The sequence below is a fragment of the Anastrepha ludens genome, chromosome 5 (assembly GCF_028408465.1).
Source record: "Anastrepha ludens isolate Willacy chromosome 5, idAnaLude1.1, whole genome shotgun sequence".
Taxonomy (NCBI): domain Eukaryota; kingdom Metazoa; phylum Arthropoda; class Insecta; order Diptera; family Tephritidae; genus Anastrepha; species Anastrepha ludens.
In genome coordinates, this window is record NC_071501.1 from 117,157,805 (window position 1) to 117,181,550 (window position 23,746).

Consider the following 23,746-nt stretch of genomic DNA (forward strand, 5'->3'; position numbering starts at 1 on the left):
TTATCAGTAAATCACAGTGTCCAAAGCACATTGTAATATTGCATTGTGCATCGTTCGGAGCACAATTCCCAGAGCCGCATAAGCAGGTAATACAAAAATAATTTACTTACACGCTCTCCTAAAGAGCGTTATTTTTGTATAGCGGGGAACAGTTCTTTCTATAGGGCAAAGGATTCCCCTCCACTCTGCCCATATTTTTGATATTACTTTGAATCTTAATATTTCCCTCTAAGCATAAAGCCACCTTTGTTACTATTGCTTATAGTGGCTTTGTAATCAAGACTCCTCGTGCTCGTTCACTGCCTCACTAGTTACGATAATTTCATTAGTGTATGGGAGAAAATTTTTATACCATAAGTAACATACCTGTATACAGTTACTATTACCGTATACTAGTGCCGTTTTGACTTACTTCTAATATTTAAGTTAAATTTTAAGCTTTGGTGCATTAAGAGACTTATGATAGAATTTTATGAGAAATATTTTTGTGGTACATTTTAAACTGCAATATTCCGATGTTATGGCTATTTTTGGAACTTTTCCGCAAAAAAAACAAAAAAAAAAGACCCATCTATTCACGAGTTAGATGATTAAAATGTGCCACAAAATTATCCCGCGAGAAAAGTAAAAGTACGATAATCGTTCAGGACAGACGAAAGGTCGGCGGATTCTGCCAAGAGAACTAATAAGATATTTTTTTTGTTTCACTTTTAGCAATAGATTGGAGAAGGCTTTCGACCGAATTGGAGGGCATATCATTTTGAAACAATTAACTAAGTTGAAGGTTGGTTCCAAAATTATAAACTTTGTTAAAAGTTTTCTCACTAAGAGAAATGCAGAGTGAGAATAAATGGCTTTGCCTCAATCATTGTAAATCTAGAGAATGGAACGCCACAAGGGTCTCCACTCTCCGCGCTTCTTTTTATAATAGCGTTCGATGAAATTGCCAAGCTGTCAGCGAACTATCCCAGTATAGAATGTCAGCTCTACGCCGACGATGTTATCCTTTTCACGAAAAATGCTAATCTTCTTTCAGTCTCGCGTATTTTCGAAAGCATTCTCCGAGACATTATGACATGGTCCTCAACCTCAGGCACATCAATTTCTTTCGAAAAATCTAAAACTTTGCACATTTGCAAAAAATCTAGTTGCTCCGCGCTGCCTACACAATTTTTTGGCCATTCCATAATGCCAGTAAAAGAAATAAAAATTCTAGGTTTAATTATAGACTCTAAATATAAGTTTAAAAAACATTGTAAATACATAAAAGATTGTATTATGACACGGTTAAATATAATTAAGTACCTATCTTCTAAGGAATCTTTTGTACATCCGTCTTCACTTGTTCATGCATGCAAAGTACTCATTATATCAAAAATCGATTACGGCCTTCCTATATACGGAAATGCAGATAAACGCTCAATTCAATCCAAATATCAGCGCAGGAGCATTAGAGCGTTCCCAACTACACCACTGCGAAACTTGTTTGCGGAAACAGGTTTGCCAAAGATTCCAGATCGGATCGAAGACAGTACTCATAAACTTCTACCAAAACTACTTTTCACCTACAATGTTAATCTTAATAAAGATTTCAGAAATGCATCTTCAAGAAAAAGGCATCCTAAAATTACGTCGGTTGTAGGCAAATGTCTGAACTTGCAAAGAAGACTTGAACTGCCGTGTACCATTCGCCACCGCACAACTGAAACGCAACCTCCATGGACGATACGTAGTACTCCATTTGCTATCAACACGCTGCAGCGACCAAAAGAACATACAGCTGTTTACATCCGAAAAAGAAAAGTACTCCAAACAGGGATGGAAGTTTATATTTACAGATGGATCAAAAACCCAACCCTCAACATCTTTTGCCATCACAAAGGAAAAAGGAGACACGATCAAACATGACTTTTTGCACCCAATATGCTCTGCTTTTACAGCAGAAACAGTGGCATTATTGGAAGCCTCCATTTATGCCAAACAAATTAAAGGCAAAATAATTATAATTATATGCACAGACAGTCAGTCATGCATCAATGCCATCGGTTGTCCAACACACGATCAAACTCATATAAATACAATAAGAAATATACTCATAAGCTATTCAAACAAAATTAAGCTAATGTGGGTTCCAGGACATTCGGGGATTACCGGCAATGAAAACGCTGATGCCGCGGCAAGAAGCATTTCTAATCTACCGTCAATGCTTCATAAATGCTACTCTAAAAGTGACATCCTTCTAGAGATTACAAAACAACGGCGCATTTATCTGTTAGATAACTGGAAAAACTACCAACACCACTACGCTTTCTTAAATCCATCTAGATCAAAGATATCACTCCCTTCCGACCTTCCATTAAAAGTTCTGAAATCGTAATCACGCCTACGCCTGGGCCACACTATTCTCACACATGCACACCTTCTCCAACGTACGCTGCCAGCCGATTGCCCCTTTTGTGACGAAACCGCAACCTTAGATCACATTCTACAATCTTGTCGAAATCTACACACCTCCAGACAACAATTCTTTGGATCTTCTCCCGCACTGGATTTTCTTAAAGAGCCTTCTGCAAGTAATATACTGACTGTCTACAAATTTCTAAAAGCCAACGACTTGTTAAGGCGGATCTAAAATTTTAGCTTACATTTACCTTTGTTTATTTTATTTAGTTATAAGCATCTAAATATGATAATTACTTAACGACAGACCTTATTTAAAGTACATTTACATTTTTCGTTATCAGACAGCCGATGGCCCATGCTGCTAGTGCTGTTGCCTCCTTATATTTGTATAACTTGTTATTATACAAATTTAATAATAATAATAATAATATTTTTTTTTTTGCTTTTTTTAAGAACAAATAATAATATTTATGCTTATACTACTGAAGAAACTACAACCACCCAAATTGAGGTTTTGGTCAGCGAAATGGAGCGAAATCCTAGCCTGGCCAGTGCTGTGGCAGTATTTGGATCGGATCGAACAAATGTAGAAGTGTGATAGAGGAAATTGTGTGGAAAATTAATGATTGATAATGACAATTCATGAAATTAAATTTCATGATCCAGCCGTGGAATAGAAAGAACTAAGCAGATATTTCATCCCTTCCATAAATGCTCTCAAACTGTTGATTCCACTGTTACTGGCATTGAATTTTATTCTGTCAAGATATTGGCTGACTTGAAAAGTCGGACAAATGAAAAAGTTTGGCGAAAATACACGAAGTCTTATTGCCACCGGTGGGTGCCCATTTCGCCACTCTTGTTTTTATTTCAGAGGAGCAGCACCTCCGAGCTGCAGAGTTTCGATTTATGAGAAAATCTGGTTAGAAGGACGTTGTCGAATTTTTGATTTTTCAAAGATTATATTCTTATATTTGTGATATTTTTAGTTCAATCAACACCTCGTCGTTTTTCCTCGTCCAAGTGTGCTCATTCCTTGGGCAACCATACCAACCTAACCTAACCTTTCGAGCAGAGAATTTGTTGTAAACGCAAGTTAATTATAAAATATATTTGTGATTAGATATTAAGTATGCTAAAAAACAAAATTAGTTTACGTATTCTAACGTATAAAATAATAGTTTAAAAATTAAAAAAATATTATATTTTCATTCTAAGATTAAAAAAAAAAATTTTAAATAGAAAATATAACTTCAGTCTTAAATCTAGAAAAATATTTATACTAAAAGTTAGGTTAGGAACATAATAAATAGTGTTGAGTATTTTTTGTCTCTTTTTCCCTCTTTCTTCCGCATTTATTTTGCGGGAAAGCTCCTAAAATACCCCAAATAAAGGAATACTAGTATGTAACCCCCGAAAATCGGGTGGGCTTTTTTCCCACGCAAAGTAAACAGCATATGTGACACTTTTATATATTATATTAAAAGTTATGATGATTAGAAAAGTGTATATTTTTATTCATATGTAATATGTAAGAACTTATGCATATAACATTCATTGTCAAAACAATAGAAAGAGAGCTAAACAAAGCAAACGTACTCCTATATATGCGTATATTTGTGTGTCATCTCGCTTTGCATAGACATCGCTGTTATCAATATGAAAATTTTGATAACTTTACACGCAAATATTTCATGAACAAATTAACCAATTTTAATTTTTATAATTTTCCGGAAATATGCTCATCAAAACCTTTCTTTTGATATATATTTCATATTTGTACGTGTTGTAGTTTAGTCAGAATAAGCGCCATGTTTTAAAATAATACTATAGATTGTGGGTTGAAATGTACCACAAAAATATTTGTCACAAAATTCTACTCTAAACGGAAACGAAAATTGTGTACTTTAATAGTAACTGTACCATATTGTATATATGTATTTTATATATGGCAACTGGTTGATTGGTCCTTTTGTTGTTTTTGCAAATCTCGCCAGCACTTTAACGGATTCTACCCCTCTCTCTCTTGCTGTTTATAGAACGTAGCGCACGAGTAGGTGTAAAGTAGGTTATCTGTGTGGTGGGAGTCACTTCTCTTACTGACGGTAGTAGCTGTGCTTTGCAGCAGATTGAATATTTGATGTGCTCACTTGATCAAAGGTCGGCAAATGAAGCAATAGCTTGAAGTGAATGCTAGAGGGAGTCGAATGATAGAGTTACGAAGTGTCAAGCAGAGACGATAACGCCTGCAGATGAGTTATTCGTGCAGCCTATCGTTCGAGATACAAACATGTAGATGATTAGGATTTATAATTTCTGTCTACCAGCATCTCAAACTTTAGTGTAAATATCCCCAGAGGTTAAGTCATATGAATGGAAACCTACAATAGACGCTGAAAGTATTCGATGTAGCTTCTAGTGATGGCAGCAGAGCAAGAAGAAGAGGAAAATAAAGAAAAATACCTCTTCGGCATCTTAAAGATCAAGTAGGAAGAATTTTGTCTTCAATTGGTGCAACTAATAGCACCAGCAACTAGCACACGAAAGAAGAAACGACTGACGCGCTTTGTTAATATAAGTTTAGCCAACAGCGCTTGAGTGGTTACTGTAACAATCACGAAGAGGAAGAGCTGTAACTAGACGCAAAAAGTGACATTCGATTTGTCATTGCAATATTCCCAATATAAGCAAACAAACTACCCACCCAACAAACATCAAATGTTTTTCGGAAGTAACTGAAAGACGCATTAAAAAATGTCCACATGTACATACATCTCATACTAAGTACATTTGTACGAGTATATCTTTGAGGCCTGCGATTTCCGAAAGAATACTTTTTTGAAGTTCTTAGTTGTAGGCTCATATACAAATGCACATAAGCACACTGTTAAATTCAATATGATGTGCAAATATTTATGTTCTATGTGGGCGAAAATGTTGGAAAAATTACATTTACTTTTTGAATTTTTTACAATTTTTGTTGTCACTTGTTTTTTTTTTTTTGATTTACTACATTGGACGAGCAAATTTACAACTTGCACCCACGCAAAAAGTTTGCTTTGTAAAACCAAAAAATTAATGAATGAATGAGTAACCGAGTATATGCATCTGTATGTATGTTCGTATGTAGTCAATGAAATTCCACGCTGGCTGACGTATACATCAGTGCAGCTGCGCGTAGATGTCTATAAAGATATGTATGTATGTATGTACGTGTTTTATTATGAATTGACAGATGAGCGAATCGAAAGGTGTGAACGCACGCCCACCAAAGCTGTCAATGCCCATTAGACAGGTGAAACTGTATTTTTGCATATTTATGGAGATGTAAAGGAAAAGATTTTGTTGTGTTTTTTTTTTCGCTAGTTCAACCTTCAAGTAATTCTTTATATCTTTGGAGTATGAATGCATCGGTGTTTGTAAATTTAGTTATCACCCGATTTTGTAAAAATCTTACTATTCATTCATGGTTTATAGTTCATGGAGATTCTCAAGAAGCGCTAACCGAACTGATATTCTTAAAATTTTTAACACTCCAAAAAAGAATGCAGCCATACCATTGATTTCCATAGTAGTCTCGTTCTTCGTGAACTCTATGGAAATGCTAGCTCTGATCTCGATTAGCCAAGAACGACCACTGAACTCACTCGTATTGCCAAATCGTAGACGTTTGTAGGTATGCATTTCTAGGCCGAGTTTCACCTCATTTCATTTCGTTTATTTCAAGTCTAAAACATATTAATGATTTTTACAGACCACTTAGAGCTATTATGAGCTTAAATTACTACAGATAGTTATTTGAATAAATAAAAAAAAGAGTTTAGAAATTTATAAAATTCATCCATTCATGACATCCAAAAGACAAGCTCGTGATCTCATTTAATTCTCTTAGAGAGCGAGCAATAGGTGCATAATATGTGTTAAGCAATTTAACATAAGCTGAAATGGCTAAGTGTTGCTTAGAGATCTGTGAATGCTTCGTAATAGGGCTGAATCATCAATTTCTCCTTTCATGATACATGAAAATATTTCTTGATACTTAGAGATATGCCAGAGCTGCTGCACTAACGAGCGCAATGTTTTCCGATTGCAATAGAGGAACATTCTCAGTATTTCTAAAATATTCAGTATTTCAGAAAATATTTTCAAATCATCAGTAAATAGAAGAAAATTGGCAAACGAAAAACAGAAGAAGAGTAGAGACCCTAAAAATACTGCTTTGAAGATGCAGTGAAAGGCTGGGAACATTCACCTTCAATTATTATGCACACATCGTCTATCGGTTAAGTAAAATTTCAACCATTGAAAAAAAAAGAATGAAAAAAGCGAGACTAATTTGCGTAATAGAATTGTTGAAGAAACTCTATCAAGTGCTTTAGAAAAGTCTGTGTAAAAACAGTAGACAGTTGAAAAACAATATGCTTTTGCTAGTTTATGCCAGCAGAGAAGAGTTAAAGAAGAAAATAAAAAAGATTTTAAAATTCTCAAAATATACACATTTGACTATAATGAACTCTCCATATTCCTTTTCGGGTCTGTGATACCACCAGGCTGTAATGCGCCCCATACAGCGACTTTAAACGGATGCGATGACTTTTCAAGATTTACCTGAGAGGCAATTTTATGACAACTCAAATTCTTTGGCCCAGCTTCTCCTCCTATTTGTGGTGTCAGAATTGATGTTTTTTTCATAAATGGAGGGGCCTACGCATTTAAGTCGACTCCGAGCCGCAGATGGGGTTTTATGCCATATAAAAGGGCAGAAATACACTCGAAGGTCTGCCATTACCTGCCGAGGTTAAATCGCTATTAGAGAAAACGTTTTCTATTATTTGATGTTCATGTACGGAGATTCGAACCTACGCACTCCCGAATGGTAGTTACGCACCAACCCATTCGGCCACGGCGGACCCGCTTTCACTTGGCGTAGGAATATTTTCAGACGAGTACTTTCAAATATTTTCATTGGATTGTGCAATAACTTTATATTTCTTATTTTTTATTTTAAGATTTGAACCGTCTAACCACTTATTTCATGCTTTACAAACCGCACTAAAATGTCAACCCACTTCTCTTTGCAGTGACAAAATCGAACGCTTCATCGACGACAACAAAGCGCTAATGCGTCGAATGTATGGCGATTTCGAGATGAATCTCGAGCCCGGCGGACCACAATCACAAACGAAGAAGCGCAAACGACGATTCATTGATGACCCCGATATTTTCATACCACCCGGAGCTTTTCCAGCGTTTGTGCCAGACGATGGTGGCAGCACGGAACCACACGCAGAGGAGGCCGGCGAAAGCTACTTCGGCAAGCTGCGCAACAAACGTCAAACCAATCGGAATGCGAACAAGCCAAGCGTGAATTCATTTGCGAATGCGGGCCAAAATACGGGAAGGTAGGGATTTTTAAATATTAAATGTATTTAAAAATAATTAGCTAAAACATAAAATTCTGCTTCTACTTGAACAGAGTGGACGCCTGTGAGTCTAAAGTGGAGATTGTCACACCTTATTGGGCCTCCAATTCGGCGGGCAAAATACGCGCCATTGTGAATACCCAGCACTTTGAACAAGCCATACATCAGGAGATTTGCTCGTGAGTCTCAGTGGAATTTTGCGAGTTTTTGAGTTAAATAAATTATTTCTGATAATTTTTGTTATTTCTTTTTACTACCAGCACGCCAGCGACATCGCGCTGTGATCGCGACTGCGGCTGTGAGCAAAAGTATAAATGGCATCGCCTATTGGCCTACGATCCGGACAATGACTGCAAGGGCATCTTCATGGACTGGTTCCTCTTTCCGTCGTGTTGTGTGTGTAGGTGTAAGCCTTAAGTGCTGCGTTGGATGAGCACTGTGAGACACCAAACAAAATTGTTCCCTTTTATTTTTATTAGACTTAAGTCAAATAAGTAATGTACTTAAGCACTTAAGCGGCTAACTTAAGCACACAAGTCTAAGTTGTTTTTTGTATTGAATTAGATAATCATTTTCAAAAACTATTTTTTTGCTTAATTCGCTCACATTTTTAGGTTAAAAGAATACATTAAAATAAGTGACTATTTAGTTTAAGCAGAAAATGTTTGATTGGCAACGCAGGTTGGCCACGTAAGGATTAGAAAAAAAAAACATTTTTTCTTTAGAGCTTTCAGAGCAAAAAAATTTACTGATTTAATTTAGTAGCTTTTTAAATTTCTTTGTGATTAATACAATATTACCCTTTTTATTTTTTTATAAGTACGTCACAACATCTACTTAAAAAACTGGTTACTGTTTTTCCATCGAAATTATAAAATTTATTGCATTCCAAGACTTTCGCTAAAATATTTCGGAAAAAAGTTAAAATTTACTAGAGTTGAGCCAGTTTGATAGTACTTCCAAAAATTAGGTTTTTTTGTATGAATAAAATTAGTTTTAAAAAAAATTTTAAATTTAGCCCCAGATGTCCGAATGGAAGAGAGCAGCAGCTCTGATAAATAAAAGAAATGAAATAATGAAATTTATTAAACTATTTTTGGCTTTTTTTGAAAGATAAATTTGAGAAAACTTGATTAACCCAGTCAGCTGCCGATTTAGGCTACTAAGATATCCTTGGAAACGGAAACGTAATTTATTACCCGCCTCATTCCTTAGAATATTAGCTCATCCACATCTTATTCCCACAGCAAAATAAAGACACCCATTATTTTGAATTGCGCTGATCCACTTTTTAAGTATTTTTATGCAGACCTTCTCAACTCAAACTGTTCTGTCATCTGAGGTGATTTCGGAAAATTTTATTTCCATATTTTCTAATTTTATTTATAAGAAAAACATCGATTTTTGAAGGCGTTTTCAAATGAGTACAGCTCAGGAAAATCTTCGTATATTTCTGAAATATTTGAGTGATAGTAATAAATTATAACAAATTTGTATAATTCCATTGGAAGAACTGGAACTTTTTGTGATGATGGGGCGCCCGACATGCATACAAGCAAACTTTTTTCAAGTAATTCGAGGTGTTCATTTTGCTTCCATTTTTTTTTTTTTTTACATTTTATACCCGTCCGCTACGACTTTGTTCCCGTGGGTTTGTTTGTATTAGCTTAACGGAATGGAGTTAGATATAGATTTTCCTGTCGTTAGCTTAATATGAAAAGGCTCTGATAAATATCCATTTCACGTCTTTAACGGATTGTGATGTACTATAACCTCTAACTATGGTATACCTTCACTAAAGGATTATTCCATTGCTATGGAAACTAGCAGTGATACAGGCATTGAAAACCAAAAAAAATCAAACCTTATTCTAGTTTAATCCTGCAAAGTAAAAAAATATTGAAGCGGCCTTTCTATGCTAAGCTAACGATATTTATGACGCGAACGTGCGATATATCCATGCCTGACTGTATGCTCGTTCGTTGGGCCGTCAGAAATTTGAAATATTTCAATGAAATTTGGTGCGCATACCACTCCTGTTATTGAAAATGGGCATGGTCGGATAGTCACACTCCCCTGCGGTAATTTTGAAAAAAATTTAAATTTTGATAATTCAGTGACTATGAAAATGTGCTAACTTTTTTAAAAGAGATAATCTCAAAGAAAGAAATATGATTAAAAAAGAATCAAAAATTGCGAGTGGCACTTTTCCCCCATTTCAAGGAACTTTGCCGCACCACACTGCCTTAAATAACTATAACACATGGACTTATTGACAATTTTCGACAATTTTTTTGTTTCTCAATTAATTTTAATAATTTTGTCTTAAAAATAAAGTTCATTCTATATAAAAAACCTATCTATAAAACCCAAATAAATGCAAGAGTCAAACATTGTGCAAATTATATTAGAAAAAAATTAAAAAATCCTATTAAAAATTTTAAATTATTTAATCAGAATTTAGAAAAACTTCGAGAAAGCAGTTTTAAAGCCTACTGAATTTTAGTAAAATAAATTAACAATTTTTCACAATTTTTGTTTGTTTGCTGGCCGTGTTGACTATTTTCTTCTGAATAAAATAATAAGGAGCATTCGTGAAATGAAGAAAGTCACAGTGATTTAATTTTTTTTTTGTTGCCTTGATGTTTATTTTCTTCTATATAAAATAATATAGAGCAAATGGAGAAAGTCGCGTTGATTTTTTACATTTTTTTGTTGTTGGCCGTGTTGATTATTTTCTTCCGTATGAAATAATAAGGAGAATTCGCTAGATGAAGAAAGTCGCGTTGATTTAAAAATTTTTTTTTTTGGTTAACTATTTTCCTCTGTATAAAATAATAAGGAGCATTCATTATTTGGAGAAAACCTTCAATTTATACCATATTTATGCGAAAATTGAATTTAAGATTTTGATGAATTTTGTTGAACTTTTGTTGTTGGAAAGTTGGAAGATGAAACTTACAGTGCAACCTTTCCTAACGGACACCGCTATTAGCCGGGCAGCTCCCTTGAGAGGACATTTTTTGCTGTACTAAATCTTATGTAACGGAAGAATTTACCCTCTTTTGAGTGGACAACTCTCTTGGGCAGACGAAAGCTGACTCATCATGAGTGTTCGTCCAAGAGAGATTTTACTGTATATGGTTTTTGGTGGCGCGTGAACCATATATTATATTAATAAAAATAGTATTAAAATTAAATGAGAAACCATTCAATTGTCAAAATAAAGACCCATTTTCTCTTGGTCTAACTAAACTAGAAGATTATGGAAATTAGGAAACCACCTTCCACATGCTAGTAGGTAGGTAAATATTATAGGTTAGATAGCAAGAGTACCACGGGTACACTACACAAGTAGCATCTGAGAAAATTTCAAAAACTTAAAGGCAGAAAAACCGCCTACATCCATCTAGAGCTCTTGATGTAGTGGAGGAAAGAAGCGGAATTTATTCTGGAGCACTACCTCAGGCTATCCATGAATGGCACGCTAAGGAATCTCAAACGCTTGGCCGCCAAACCCGAACAATTGCAAAGAAAGTGTTCAACGTGCGACTTATATATATAATTGGCGCGTACACCCTTTTTGGGTGTTTGACCGAGCTCCTCCTCCTATTTGTGGTGTGCGTCTTGATGTTGTTCCACAAATGGAGGGACCTACAGTTTCAAGCCGACTCCGAACGGTAGACATTTTTTATGAGGAGCTTTTTCATGAGAGAAATACACTCGGAGGTTTGCCATTGCCTGCCGAGGGGCGACCGCTATTAGAAAAAGGTTAGATTTTGAACTAGCACACGATAAAATAGAACTCCATCTGTCTTTTTAAGTAGGAAATTTTGCAGTTTTCCTTTAACGAACGACCGATGTCTGAGATGAGAACAACTGAAACCGATGCTGTCGACTCTGTCCTGGGAAGCTCATCGGCAATCTCGTTTCCAGATGGGAGAAATATTTTCTGCACATTCGAGACGTTTGATTTCCTCCTTATAGCTTACGGGAGTTGACCGGAAGAGAGCTGCAAATGGCGACGACAGCGCCTTGATCGCAGCTTGCAAGTACAAGCAACAGAAATGTTGGTTGTCTTCCATTCAGCCGTCTGTGCAACTTAACCCAACGAAGCCTGACACTTTGCGCAGGAATACGAGCTGTTCAAGACGCGACCGAGGGATTTACTTTACTTCATTGAAAATGGAAATAATTTTTTTTATTTCTAAATATTCCATAGTTTCTGTCCCGTCGAAACTCGCCTCATAAAAAGTAGTACTTCTGTCTATCAACATATGAGTGCATTGTTGCCTTTTTTAAGGTTATTTTCTTAACTAAACATTAAAATTAAAGTGAGCTGCCGATAAATATTTTTTCCTTCTCTCAAAAACTTGTTAAACTCTAGGGCCGAATAAAAAGTTTAGTAAGGTTCAAAATGAAGTGACATCCCGAAAATAATTAAGCCAATGTGAGTGAAAAACAGCAGTTTTGCTGACTACTTACCAGTCTTACAGTTGGTTGCGCAAAATTCATGGTTTTAGCTGTACCCTCGCCATAGTTTTGGAACTAGCAAATTGATCAGTGTCCGGCAGTTGAAAAAACGAAGAGTTTAAAATGTCTCTTTAAAAGTAGAAATAATTTGTTGAATCCATAAGCTAATCTTGGTTAGATGATTAAACGGACCTTAAACTTATGGAGCTGCTCCTTATTTGACAATGACTGTAAGGCTTCACAGAAAACATGCGCCGGGTATATAAAATTCACTACGGACCGAACTTAAATATTTCCTTGATAAGGTTTTTTTTTTAATTTCATAAAATCGATTTGAATAATATTTTTAGAATAATGAATTCTTTTCGTAGATTTTAGTGCAAAATTTCAAAAAAATAATTGTTTGAAATTATTAGTTACATAAATGTATGTAAGTCTATGAATATCTAATATTAATGCGATTTATAGTAAAAATTTTCAAATATCGAAACCAATCAATACATTCTAATAAAGTTAACTAATTAGTAATAAAAAACAAAACCAGAAAAATGTTTTTATTTTAATGCAACAGAAAGGGAGCTGAGATTGTTCGAACCTCGTTTTTGTTGTAGCAGTTCATTAAGCCCTGCCTGTGCGTTGTAGTCACCGATGACCGTCGTTTAACTCATCTCACTGTAGTGGGTATAAGAGGGCAAAGGAATAGGGGATTAGTATCGATCGGGGTGCCTTCACATGCCGGACTAACAGCCATCCGCTTCTACGTACCCGAATGACTCGGCTGCCGCCCAAGTAAACAAGCTCTGTCTAGTGAGCTGATATGAAATGCTGCACCTACTCGCTAATCCGCCTAAGTGATGGCAGGTGCCGTTACGTTTAACGAAATATATCCGCGTAGCCGCGTAGCACAAGCAATCCAAAAAGGATTGGGAGGTCTCTTTTATTCACAGCTGGTTTAAGCTGCAGTTTGGCCCCTTCACCTTCTTGCATTCCTTTTTATATATGACGCCTTCTCCCGTACTGCCTCAGTGACTACCAAAACAATGCAGTGACTTAGTTAAATGGCGTACGGTAATATTAGTTATATTCGCTATAGAAACTCCTCCCTCACGGCAGACATCAGTCTTATCTGGATACCTGGCCATGGGAACATAGACGGAAATGAGAAAGCTGATAAACTGGAAAGAGAAGAGGGACCCCATAACGAATCCGAAGAGATGGACTAACACGGATATCTGAAAAATAATTGAACTAACGTGAACCAATTTCAACAAACCCAGAACTGACGAATTGTTAAGAAAGCTACGAGCAGACATATTCAGATTACGCCGGGAAGATGGGGCGGCCGTCTAGCGATAGATGTAGAAACTGCAATCAAGAAAAATCTAAGAAAATTGATTTTCACTGTTGTGTGAGTGCCCAGATCTGGGTGCTCTACGACATAGAATGCTGAGTACAAGTCCCGACGGTTAACTTGAAAGAAATTCCAAAAAAAGAAAATAGACAACATAGGCAGATTCATAGTCAAATCAAGATGGCTCGAGTAATAAAAAGCAGTGGTTTTACAAGTGGTGTATCAAAATGGCATCTTTTGTGCTAATTGGGTCTGGGTTGTGTCACTCAGATAATAGCTCTACCATCACCTCCTTCTTGAGAGGACACGAATCCGAGCTAACTGCACTTACATCTCTAAGTTGCAAGCCTTGACTAGTCTACGCTGAACCTCTGGCCAACTCAAACGTCTGAAAAATGCGTCTCAGATATCTGAACTGCATACTGGTTGATGGGGCTTATACTCCTAGTTAGTTAAATGTCATTTAGACCTAATAAATTTCCGACAACTCTCGCCTACTCGAATTTTCAGTCAGAAAGAACTTTCACCAGAGCTGAGCCAGTGAGAGGAGCCAGATCTGTCACGTTGTTCCCTTGTAGATATTAAAATGGCAGTTTTGAGTACCGGCTTCAAATTGGTTATCTAAACCTGAACCAGTTTTTTCCCCTTTAAATGGTTCATATGAGCTGCATGAACTGCTTCCTAGAGATGGTCCACGCCTTTACGAGGCACAAGAATGTATTATGGAAAGATATTTACTAGGAAACCAACAAAGTCCAATAAGAAAGTCAGAAAAAATCACTTTTGTTAATTCTGTTTACTTCACACCACCTAGGCAACCGGGATGGAAAGTCCTCTTTCGTAAAAAAAATGCTGTAAAAGCCATATGAGAGTGATAGTTTCACGCAACATATGAATGTTTTCACATACATCATTCTAATATCAAATATTAAATAGAAGATAATAAAAAAAAATTAAAAAACTAAATTATAAAAAAGAAAATTAAAAAAAGAATATAATTAATAAAAAAAAATATTTGCATCGTACGGGAATCGAACCCGTACAGCCTAAGCGACAGAAACATATGGTGCCGCTGCGGCAACCGAAGAATGCACACAGAGTGGTACGCTGCTTAAGAAAATACACACAGAGTGTAACTGAATATTTTGAGTTAATAAAGATTTTCGTGGTGAATATTTTATTGGTAAATTAATGCAAAGGTTTGAGGCGCCGCTTAATACAGTGACTTTTGAACTGTATCGAGGTGAAGTGTTGAAAAATATTTTGTTATTGTAATATTCTGCTTAATTTAGTTTGCTGCATACATACACATGGGCGTTTTTTAGTCGCTTCAAAGTTACACTTTATCATGCAAGGTGGCGCAAAATGAATCATACAATTTATTTTTTGAATAACTTTTTATTAATTATTGTACAAAAAAAAGATTTTGACTAATGGTAATTTTTATTTTGACCTTTACGAGCTCATTGCTTGTCTGTTTGTATACTGCAGCTGCCTTAAGTGTTCCCAGTGCATAAGTGTCAAATGTGATTGCGAAAATATAAATCTTTCGATAGGGTGGTTAATTTTGCGCCACTTTATACCAAAATTTAATCGGCTATAAAACTGCGTAGTCGGAACTTTCGATTAAAAAGTTTGAAATTTTGATGGACATTTGTGATTTGTTTTTTAATTTTCTACAGTTTTTGTTGTAGTATGAACTGTTTCTATGAAACATTTAAATAAAAAAAATGCGTATAGCGTAGTACACATAACAGAACTGAAACTTTCAAAGCAGACAAAGAAATAGGGAGAGGCCCGAGAGAGACTGAGAGAGAGAGAGAGAGAGAGCAAGAATATATAGTATATCTAAATAAATTCATAACATTTGCAGAGAATACAAATAGACAGAATTTACAAAAAAACGGAAAAGGGTCGACCGGTGTAGGTAAACGCCGGACACAATCCGTGGCAACAACGCGCACTACTCCGAGTGTTTATAACCCACATAAACGCAGCGATTCCAGGACCGCAGCAACGGCACAAATTACCGCAAGGCAATACCAATAAATCCGGCGCCGGAATGGTTAGCACTTTATAGTACGCACAAGCACTAGCCAGTAAACGGAAATAAGCGCCAAAAAGTAGGCACCAAAAAACGCCAAAAAAATTGGGACCAAAAAACCCCCCAAACAGTAGGCACCAAGGAAATATAACGCCAAAAAGTAGGCACCAAAAATATATTTCCCACAAGTTTGCACCAACAAATAAGCGCCAAAAAGTAGGCAGTGTTATTTCTCACTAGAAATTAGCAACCACAAGAAAAAACTCAGGAAAAATAGCCCAAAGTGTATCTAAGGGTGCGTGCATGTCAGAGATGCGATAAGCGATAAGAGCGTCGATAAGAGCGAAGCGTAGAAAATTAATGCATGTATTTTAATAGAAGTGTGCATGTCGCAGCAGCGCGCTAACTCACTCTTCGCTCGCTATCATCGATAAGAGCGTAGAAATTGTAGGCTAGTAATTTCTTCGCTATTATCGATGATGGACACAGAAGATTTTATAAGTGCAGTATTTTTAAAACATGCAATTTGGGATCAAAAAGATCCAAATCACCACAACAGGTTCATTTTGGATAAATTGTGGCAAAGTATTGCAGCTGACACATGAACTGGTTAATAAATCAGTACCTAATATATTTATATTGAATGTAACACTGAAAACACCACGGCTAGATGTGATGACAATGCACAAAACAAAGAATATCCGATTTAGATTCACAATATTCTAAATGTTTAAAATATTTAATTTTTTTTTGTTATTTACCAATGAATATGTTAATTTTTCTCCAATAAAATTATTCGTACGTATGTACCTTATTGTAAGCATCAATCGCTCCTCTTGCAAGATTGGTCTGTTGTGGCAGTTTTGCCAATTATGCTGCAGTCGATCCGAAATTTGAGACAGAATATAATCGAATGTATCGCTTGTTATTCTCATATATTCGAAAAACTTTTTTGGATCCTGTCTCAAACTATTATAGAGATGGTGAAATTCTCCGAGTTCTAGTCTTGCTTGGTTTATAGGATGCGCCGAAAACTGACGTTTTTCCCTTACAGTATTATGTAGATGATAATATGCAGCAGTAGGCGTCAACAACAACATATTTTCTTCCTCTGAATCACTCATTATTATAAATATTATAGCTCTTCACTTTTCAAAACTTAAAAGGCAAATGCAACTAACGCTCTTATCGCAGCTCTGTTTTATACACCACACAAAACTAAAGCTCGTCGCTATGCTTTTGTCGCTGCTCTTATCGACGCTCTTATCGCTTATCGCATCTCTGACATGCACGCACCCTAAGATATATATAAGGTATAGCTCTCTCTTCCCTTTTCCGCGGAACGAAAATGCCCAAAGCGTTGCATGGCCTTGAAATTTTGCTCTCCATTCTCACTCGTCCATCGACGAGCAAGAAGTTTCACTAAAAAAATAATAGAATAGTCAAAGCTTTGCAAAATGACGCGCTGCTATTATTGAGAACACAGGTGAATGTAGTTGGTATTAATGAATGTTCATAAAAATATTAAATAACGGAAATATTACTTTAAGAATAATATATCTTTTCACCATCGTAATTGCAAGCTAAAAACTTCAAATAACAATTCAATTGAGCAAAGAACACCAAGCACCAGTGTTGCCAATTTAGCGACTTTGTCGCTAGAATTGACGACTTTTGCTTGAGTCTTGGCGACAAAAAAAAAGTTTTGACGACAAAAATGATTTAGCGACTTATCTGGCGACTTTTGGAAAGCAAATAAAAACCGTTTTAGGCAATAGATACTTTTCTGTCAACTTGATTACCCGTGAATGTCCTTTACCTTCCATACTGTAGAGTAACAATTTACTGACTATAGATATTTCAATCCTTCGCCATTTTTTTTAAATGAACATTTTCGAAATTCCGTACGTACAACGATAACTACATTTATACAAATTAACAAGCAATTTCAATTTTTTATTGCAGATGATCCATTTTTGAGTAATCAATGCGACCATGGAGGAGGAAATGCTCCACAAGATCTATAAAAATTTAGGATGACAGTCTTTAATGGACACTTAATAAAATAAAAAAAATTCGATCCCCAAATTCCTTCATTTTCCACCTAAAAAAATCACTATTTCTTCGGCTGCCCCCTTAAAGCGTAGCTTTTTTATGCCACTTTTTCTTTACTATGCTTAAATATATTTTATAAATCCATTTCAAGACTTTAATTAATAATAATATAGTAAATTGTTGTATGATTGGCCTGGTTTTATTATAAAAGCGTAATAGTTAATATTATTAATTTTATAAATTTTCAAATTTCCATTTGAATCCAGTACTGGATCAACTTCGTAAATGACTTTTTCAACATTTCTTGAATCACTCATGCTTTCCATTTAAAGACACAAATGTTTTTTAGAAACAAATTAACAAAGCGTTAGAAAATTTAGTAGATTTATCGAATCATAATAAAGAAACCAGTATTTCAGGAGATTGAAACTAACTTCCGTTGATCACAAATTTCAGTAGAGTTGGTATTACTGGTTTAATTATTATTCATCTAAAAATTTTAAGTCCGCAGCTGGCCTCTTGTGCACCTCTCAGAATGAAATTTAGGATCCGCCCCTGATGGAGTTAGCGACTTTCTAGCGACTTTTGATATTGGCCCTAGCGACTCAGATGTATTGGCGTTGGCAACACTGCCAAGCACTAAATTAAGTAAATTACTGCGCTTCGTATGCGTCGGCATAACTGGGGCAATGAGAACGTGACCAACGGACGCGCTCAGTGCACTTGTAGGAATACCGCACTTCGCTATTATCATAGACCAGAAAGTTATCTTAGGAACGCTAAGACTTAATGAGTGAATAATATTTGAAATCGAAGCATCAAAAATTTCACCGGACATATGGAAGCCGCTATAAAATTTATAAACAATTAAGCGTAAATACGTGAAGTTCACTAGGAATTGCGCTAGAGGTCTCTAGAAATTTCAAGATATACTTATATTGTACGTCGAGTGCTCTGGAAGACCGGCAAGTCATACAATGAACTTGACTCGGAAACCTGGTACACAGATAGAGCGAAGTTTTAGGAAGGTGCGACTGGTGCGAATGTTTTTGGACCGAACTTTAACAGATCGATACTCATGTTCGATTATGCCTCTATAAGTCAAGCGGATACCTACCTCATAGAAATTTGTGGCAGAAATGCTTTCGAAGAGGTAAGGCATTCACATCTTCTATAAAGCGCATCTTCATTTGTTCAGACACCCAGGCAGTCTTACGTGCACTGCAGTCTCACATAATAATATCTAAACTCGTAGATGAATGTTTCACTGTCCTTAATACCTGGGACCACGGAACATTGTCTCGCTGGACTATGTATCTGCACAGGAACGTCATGACGTCAACGAACAGGCGACTGTTTAGCGATATTAAGAGCTACATCAAAATTTCATGGACCAGAACGCTTTTAGAGGGCTTACCAAAGCCTACATAAGGGAAGTTATGGAGTACTGGGAAGACAAAGAATTCTTACAACACTGGATGGAGAGTCTTGAATCGTGCAGGAAAAATACATGGATCAAAATGCTAATGGGCTTACCAAGCTCAGCATAAGTGATGTTATGAAGACACTGGATGGAAGACAGAGGCAGGCAAAATAGTTTAGTTTATAGAAAGAACTTACGAACTCTCACTGGGTAAATGAAAACTAAACGGGGCATTATAAGCTTGGTTATCATTTCAGGAAATTAGAATTAGTTGAAAAAAGCGTCTGCCGTTTTTGCGAGCCGAACGATGAAACGCCAAAGCAAATACCTCGCCAATCGGCAGCTCTCGCAAGACGAAAACACACACCAGTAGGTGGCGCGATTCTAAATTCATTGATGACATTGAAAGAAAAAGGCCTGAGAAAGTACGCGAATTCATTCGAAATCTCCATTTATAGGTTTGCCCTCAATCATAATAGGCTACAATAGAGGCCGTAGTGGATTATGACACGATAAAATTGGTAATAAAAAAAGAAACTTAATAAAAAAATTCGATAAAATTTCAATTATTTACATATAATATTTTTTGGGATATAATTTAAAGAACATTTCTAATGACATTTCTAGAATGATGATTTTCAACCCGCGCGCACACCTCTTTAGTGTAAACATAAAAATGTATTTTTTTTTTATAATCGCGTGGTTAAGTGATTATAAACGAAGCCTACTTCAATAAAAAGTGATGAAAATATTGATGAAAACAAAAAAAAATATCTGCAAAAGAATTTTTTTTTCAATGATTTTTTTTCCACTTCCTGTAATGAAGCAAACTTGCATTTATTTATTTATCCAGGATGCGGTGGGAAAGTATGCCGCCTCACTATTGAATTTCAAATTGAAACGAATTTGCATATGAATACATTTTGTTGAATAAGCAAGCACATAATTTAGCACACAGTTAGCTTTTAATGATGGGAGTTTTAGAAATTTAAAAGCGAGAGTAATTTACTGAAAGAAAAAGGTTAAAAATGGCAGAGCGAAATACTAAAAAAGAAAATAGTTGCAATAAAAAGTTCTCCTGCGAAGTGTTTTATTTTATTTTTGTTTTAATTTTTCTTTTAATAGATTTTGAAAGGAAACTATAATTTGCGCCGAGTTTTCTGTGGAGGGTGCCTCATTACGGGTACTTAGTACATATTTTGCGTTTAACAACACTTTCTTGCGGAGGCAAATGATTTTTGATTGGCAATATAAGACCAATGGGTTTGGGCAGTGGCACGACCCGAGACTTAAGCGGACAGATACCGTCAGCGTCAAAACAAAGTGTACACCAGATTTTGTTAAGATTTGACTATTTGTTTACTTATTTTATAATTTCAATTATTTGTTTATAAAAATATGGTTCGTACTAAAATAAGACCCATATAAACTAAGGTTTCGAACTTAACACAAAATTTATAAAAATTCTGCAAATGTTCAGCAAAATTTCACAATTTTTACTAGGAATTTATAGAAAAATTTCAGGTACGCAGTTTTGTAGATTATTGAATTTTGAAAATACAAAATTCAAGTAGTTCAAAAATTGCGTTGATTTTTGCCAATTTTTTCTGTTGACGGTATATGATGTTTTTCCCATATAGGTACATAAGAAAATTGTGTCGAATAGAGATCTAGATCAAAAATCAGTGTAATTTTGAATGTACTTAAAACTTGCACTTTATTATACCCTAATTGAATGATCTATAAAACTAGATAACCGAAATTTTTCTAAAAATTCGAAGTAAAAAGTCTGAAATACTGATGAAAATTGCCGAATTTTTACAAGTTTTTTTCAAAGTTCGAAACTTTACTTTGCATGGCTTTTGTTGTAGTTCAACTATGCTTAAAAAATAATAATAATGCAATAGAAATTTGAAAATAAATAAATAGTCAAATCTTAACAATATGTGGTGTACACTTTATTTTCACGCTGACTGTACCTGTAAACAGCCATATTTTCCCTGATTTTCGTTAAAATTATTTAAAACTAGCTTATACCCGTGGGTTTCACCCCACATTTCTATCAAAAAGTATGTAATGTAAATAAAACAACTTTAACTTTTTTAAGTCAGTTTAGGTATTATTTAAAACGATCGGATATACGACATTTTTTGTTATATTATTTTGAGTATAAATAAAAAGATTTTTCGGTGCGCCAACTCTGGAGCAGGCTACATATAATTGGCCATGGGTAAAACATTAGTTGGTTAGATTGCTGCACTGTTTACTTACCAGCTTTACCAATAAGAGAATGCATTCAATTCAGCAATACCTCTATCGTTGATAATATAAATTCGTTTCTATATCAAATGGTCTAACCCCAATTTTTCTCTAAGCTCATATTTTTTCTAGGAGTACTAAATACTAACTCCATTAAACTTTTTACCAATTTTTGGTATTCTACCATAAATACGTCCAGTAATATGCAGTACGAAAAATCCCATTTGTACAGGAGGTGTCACGCCCCATTTCTAACTATCACCAGTTTTCATGTAGGTGTTAGGTATTAATCTTATATAATCTCTTACCGAATTTCAGTTGTCTAGACCAAATACTTCCGGAGATATGGGCAATGAAAAATTGCATTTATATGGGACGTGCCAAGCCCCCTTTTTCATTTTTCTCAGTTTTCTTGGAGGTGTTAGGAATTAATCTCATATAACCCCTTCCCAAATTTCATTGGTCTAGCCTAAATACTTCCAGAGATATGGACTATAAAAAATTCCAGTTGTATGGGAGGTGCCATGCCCCCTTTTTCATTATGCGCAGTTTTTCTGGATGTGGTAAGGATTAATGTCATATAACCCCTTACCAAATTTCAGTGGTCTAACGTAAATACTTTCAGAAATACGGACTGTTAAAAACTCCATTTGTATGGGAGGTGCCACGCCCCCTATATATATCAAAATATTTTTTAGCCTATGACCATCCCGGTAAGGTATCCAGTTCGTGTTTCAAATTTGGTTACGATCGGTTTATGCGTTTAGGACGCAAGTCGATCTATAGATACATACATAATTTGAATTTTATATAAATAGAAGATGAAGAAGTCAATATATTTTTTTCAAAATTGGCATACAGTTTATTTATAAATTAAAATAATATAAAACAATTTCTTTTTATTTTAATCATTTAAAATGGCGGATGTACACTCAATTTTTCCAGGAAGGTCGCAGCGGGGCTTTTCAATCGGCGGGCATTGTAGAATCGGCGTCAGTGACCTGAATACAAAAAACCAAATTTTTTTTGTTTGTTAATGTCATAATTTCTATATGAATTAAAAAAAAGGAAAAAAAATTTCGCGGAATAAAATGATAAAAAAAACAATGCATATTGGGCGGAATTTTCCTACCATTTTTGCTTCGAAAAATTTTTTTTTTCGAAAAATTTTCAAAAACTTGTAAATTCACATAGAAAGTAATATCATAAAAATGATGTGTGCAAGATTTCAGGGAAATCCGTCAATAACTTTTCGAGTTATCGTGTACGCCAATTGGAAAAATATAGTTTTGAGAAAAACGCGTCTAAAGTAGGCAACGTAACTATGCCTCTCCCAGCGCTCGAACGCAAAGAATAAAGTCGTCCCGGTTGACGATTTATAATATAAGGAATACTTAAATTTACGTTCTAAAAATTTTTTGACATATTCTTAAAGGATTATATTAACATTTTATAAAAAAAAAGTTTTCGAAGGACAGAAGGACACTTATGAGGGTTACACACAGAAATTATACACTGAAAATCTATACGGAAATGTGGGAATTCGTTTAGCCCTTGTGAGATCCACATTATCTCAAGCCGAAGCATGTGAACTGGACACGCATGTCATGCGATTGATGCCGTTGGACGAATTTCTTACAGGCGTTTTGAAAATTAAAGTATGCGCCAATGACCTGAAAAAAAAAATCTTAAACTAAAAAGCGAAATTAGATGCAGCAATGATGAAATTGACCCGGTGCTACTTCAAAACGGTATCGACAATTTCGTTGAAAAAAAAACCGAAATGCCATAAAATAGCCTGCTCTCAAATATTTATAAAAACATTAAACAAAGCAGCGGCGAAAAAATAAATATATTTTGGAATTTTTTTCCAGTGGGGCAAATTAATAAATGAAAATTCTATAAAAGGTAATTTTTTTTTAAGTGAAACTTCTTAGGCGTCGATGAACGAGAAAAAATGGAGAGTAAACTTTGAAGGCCATGCAACGTTTTGGGCATTTTCGTTCCGCGAGAGAGAAAAAAGATATAACTCAGAGGAAAAGGAGAGAGAGAGAGCTATACCTTATATATATCTTAAATACACTTTAGGCTATTTTTCCGGAGTTTTCCAGGTGGTTGCTAATTTCTAGTGAGAAAAAAAACCTGCCTACTTTTTGGCGCTTGTTTGTTGGTGCAAACTTGTAGGAAATATATTTTTGGTGCCTACTTTTTGGCGGTCTATTTCCTTGGTGCCTACTGTTTGGGGCGTTTTTTGGTCCCAATTTTTTTGTGCCTATTTTTTGGCGCTTATTTCCGTTGCGTTTGTGCGGGTGATA

At 35.4% G+C, this 23,746-nt stretch overlaps 1 protein-coding gene across 2 annotated transcripts in view; it reads left to right on the plus strand.

Moving 5' to 3' along the window:
* Positions 1-12,792, plus strand: part of LOC128865153 (protein spaetzle 3) — a 125,834-nt gene extending 113,042 nt beyond the window's left edge. For both annotated transcript variants that reach the window (XM_054105210.1, XM_054105211.1), the window contains exons 5-7: positions 7,485-7,805; positions 7,880-8,005; positions 8,087-12,792. In XM_054105210.1, coding sequence (XP_053961185.1) covers positions 7,485-7,805; positions 7,880-8,005; positions 8,087-8,243 — 604 coding nt within the window. In that variant the 3' untranslated portion in view covers positions 8,244-12,792. The remainder of the gene's footprint in view (positions 1-7,484; positions 7,806-7,879; positions 8,006-8,086) is intronic.
* Positions 12,793-23,746: the final 10,954 nt, after the last annotated feature.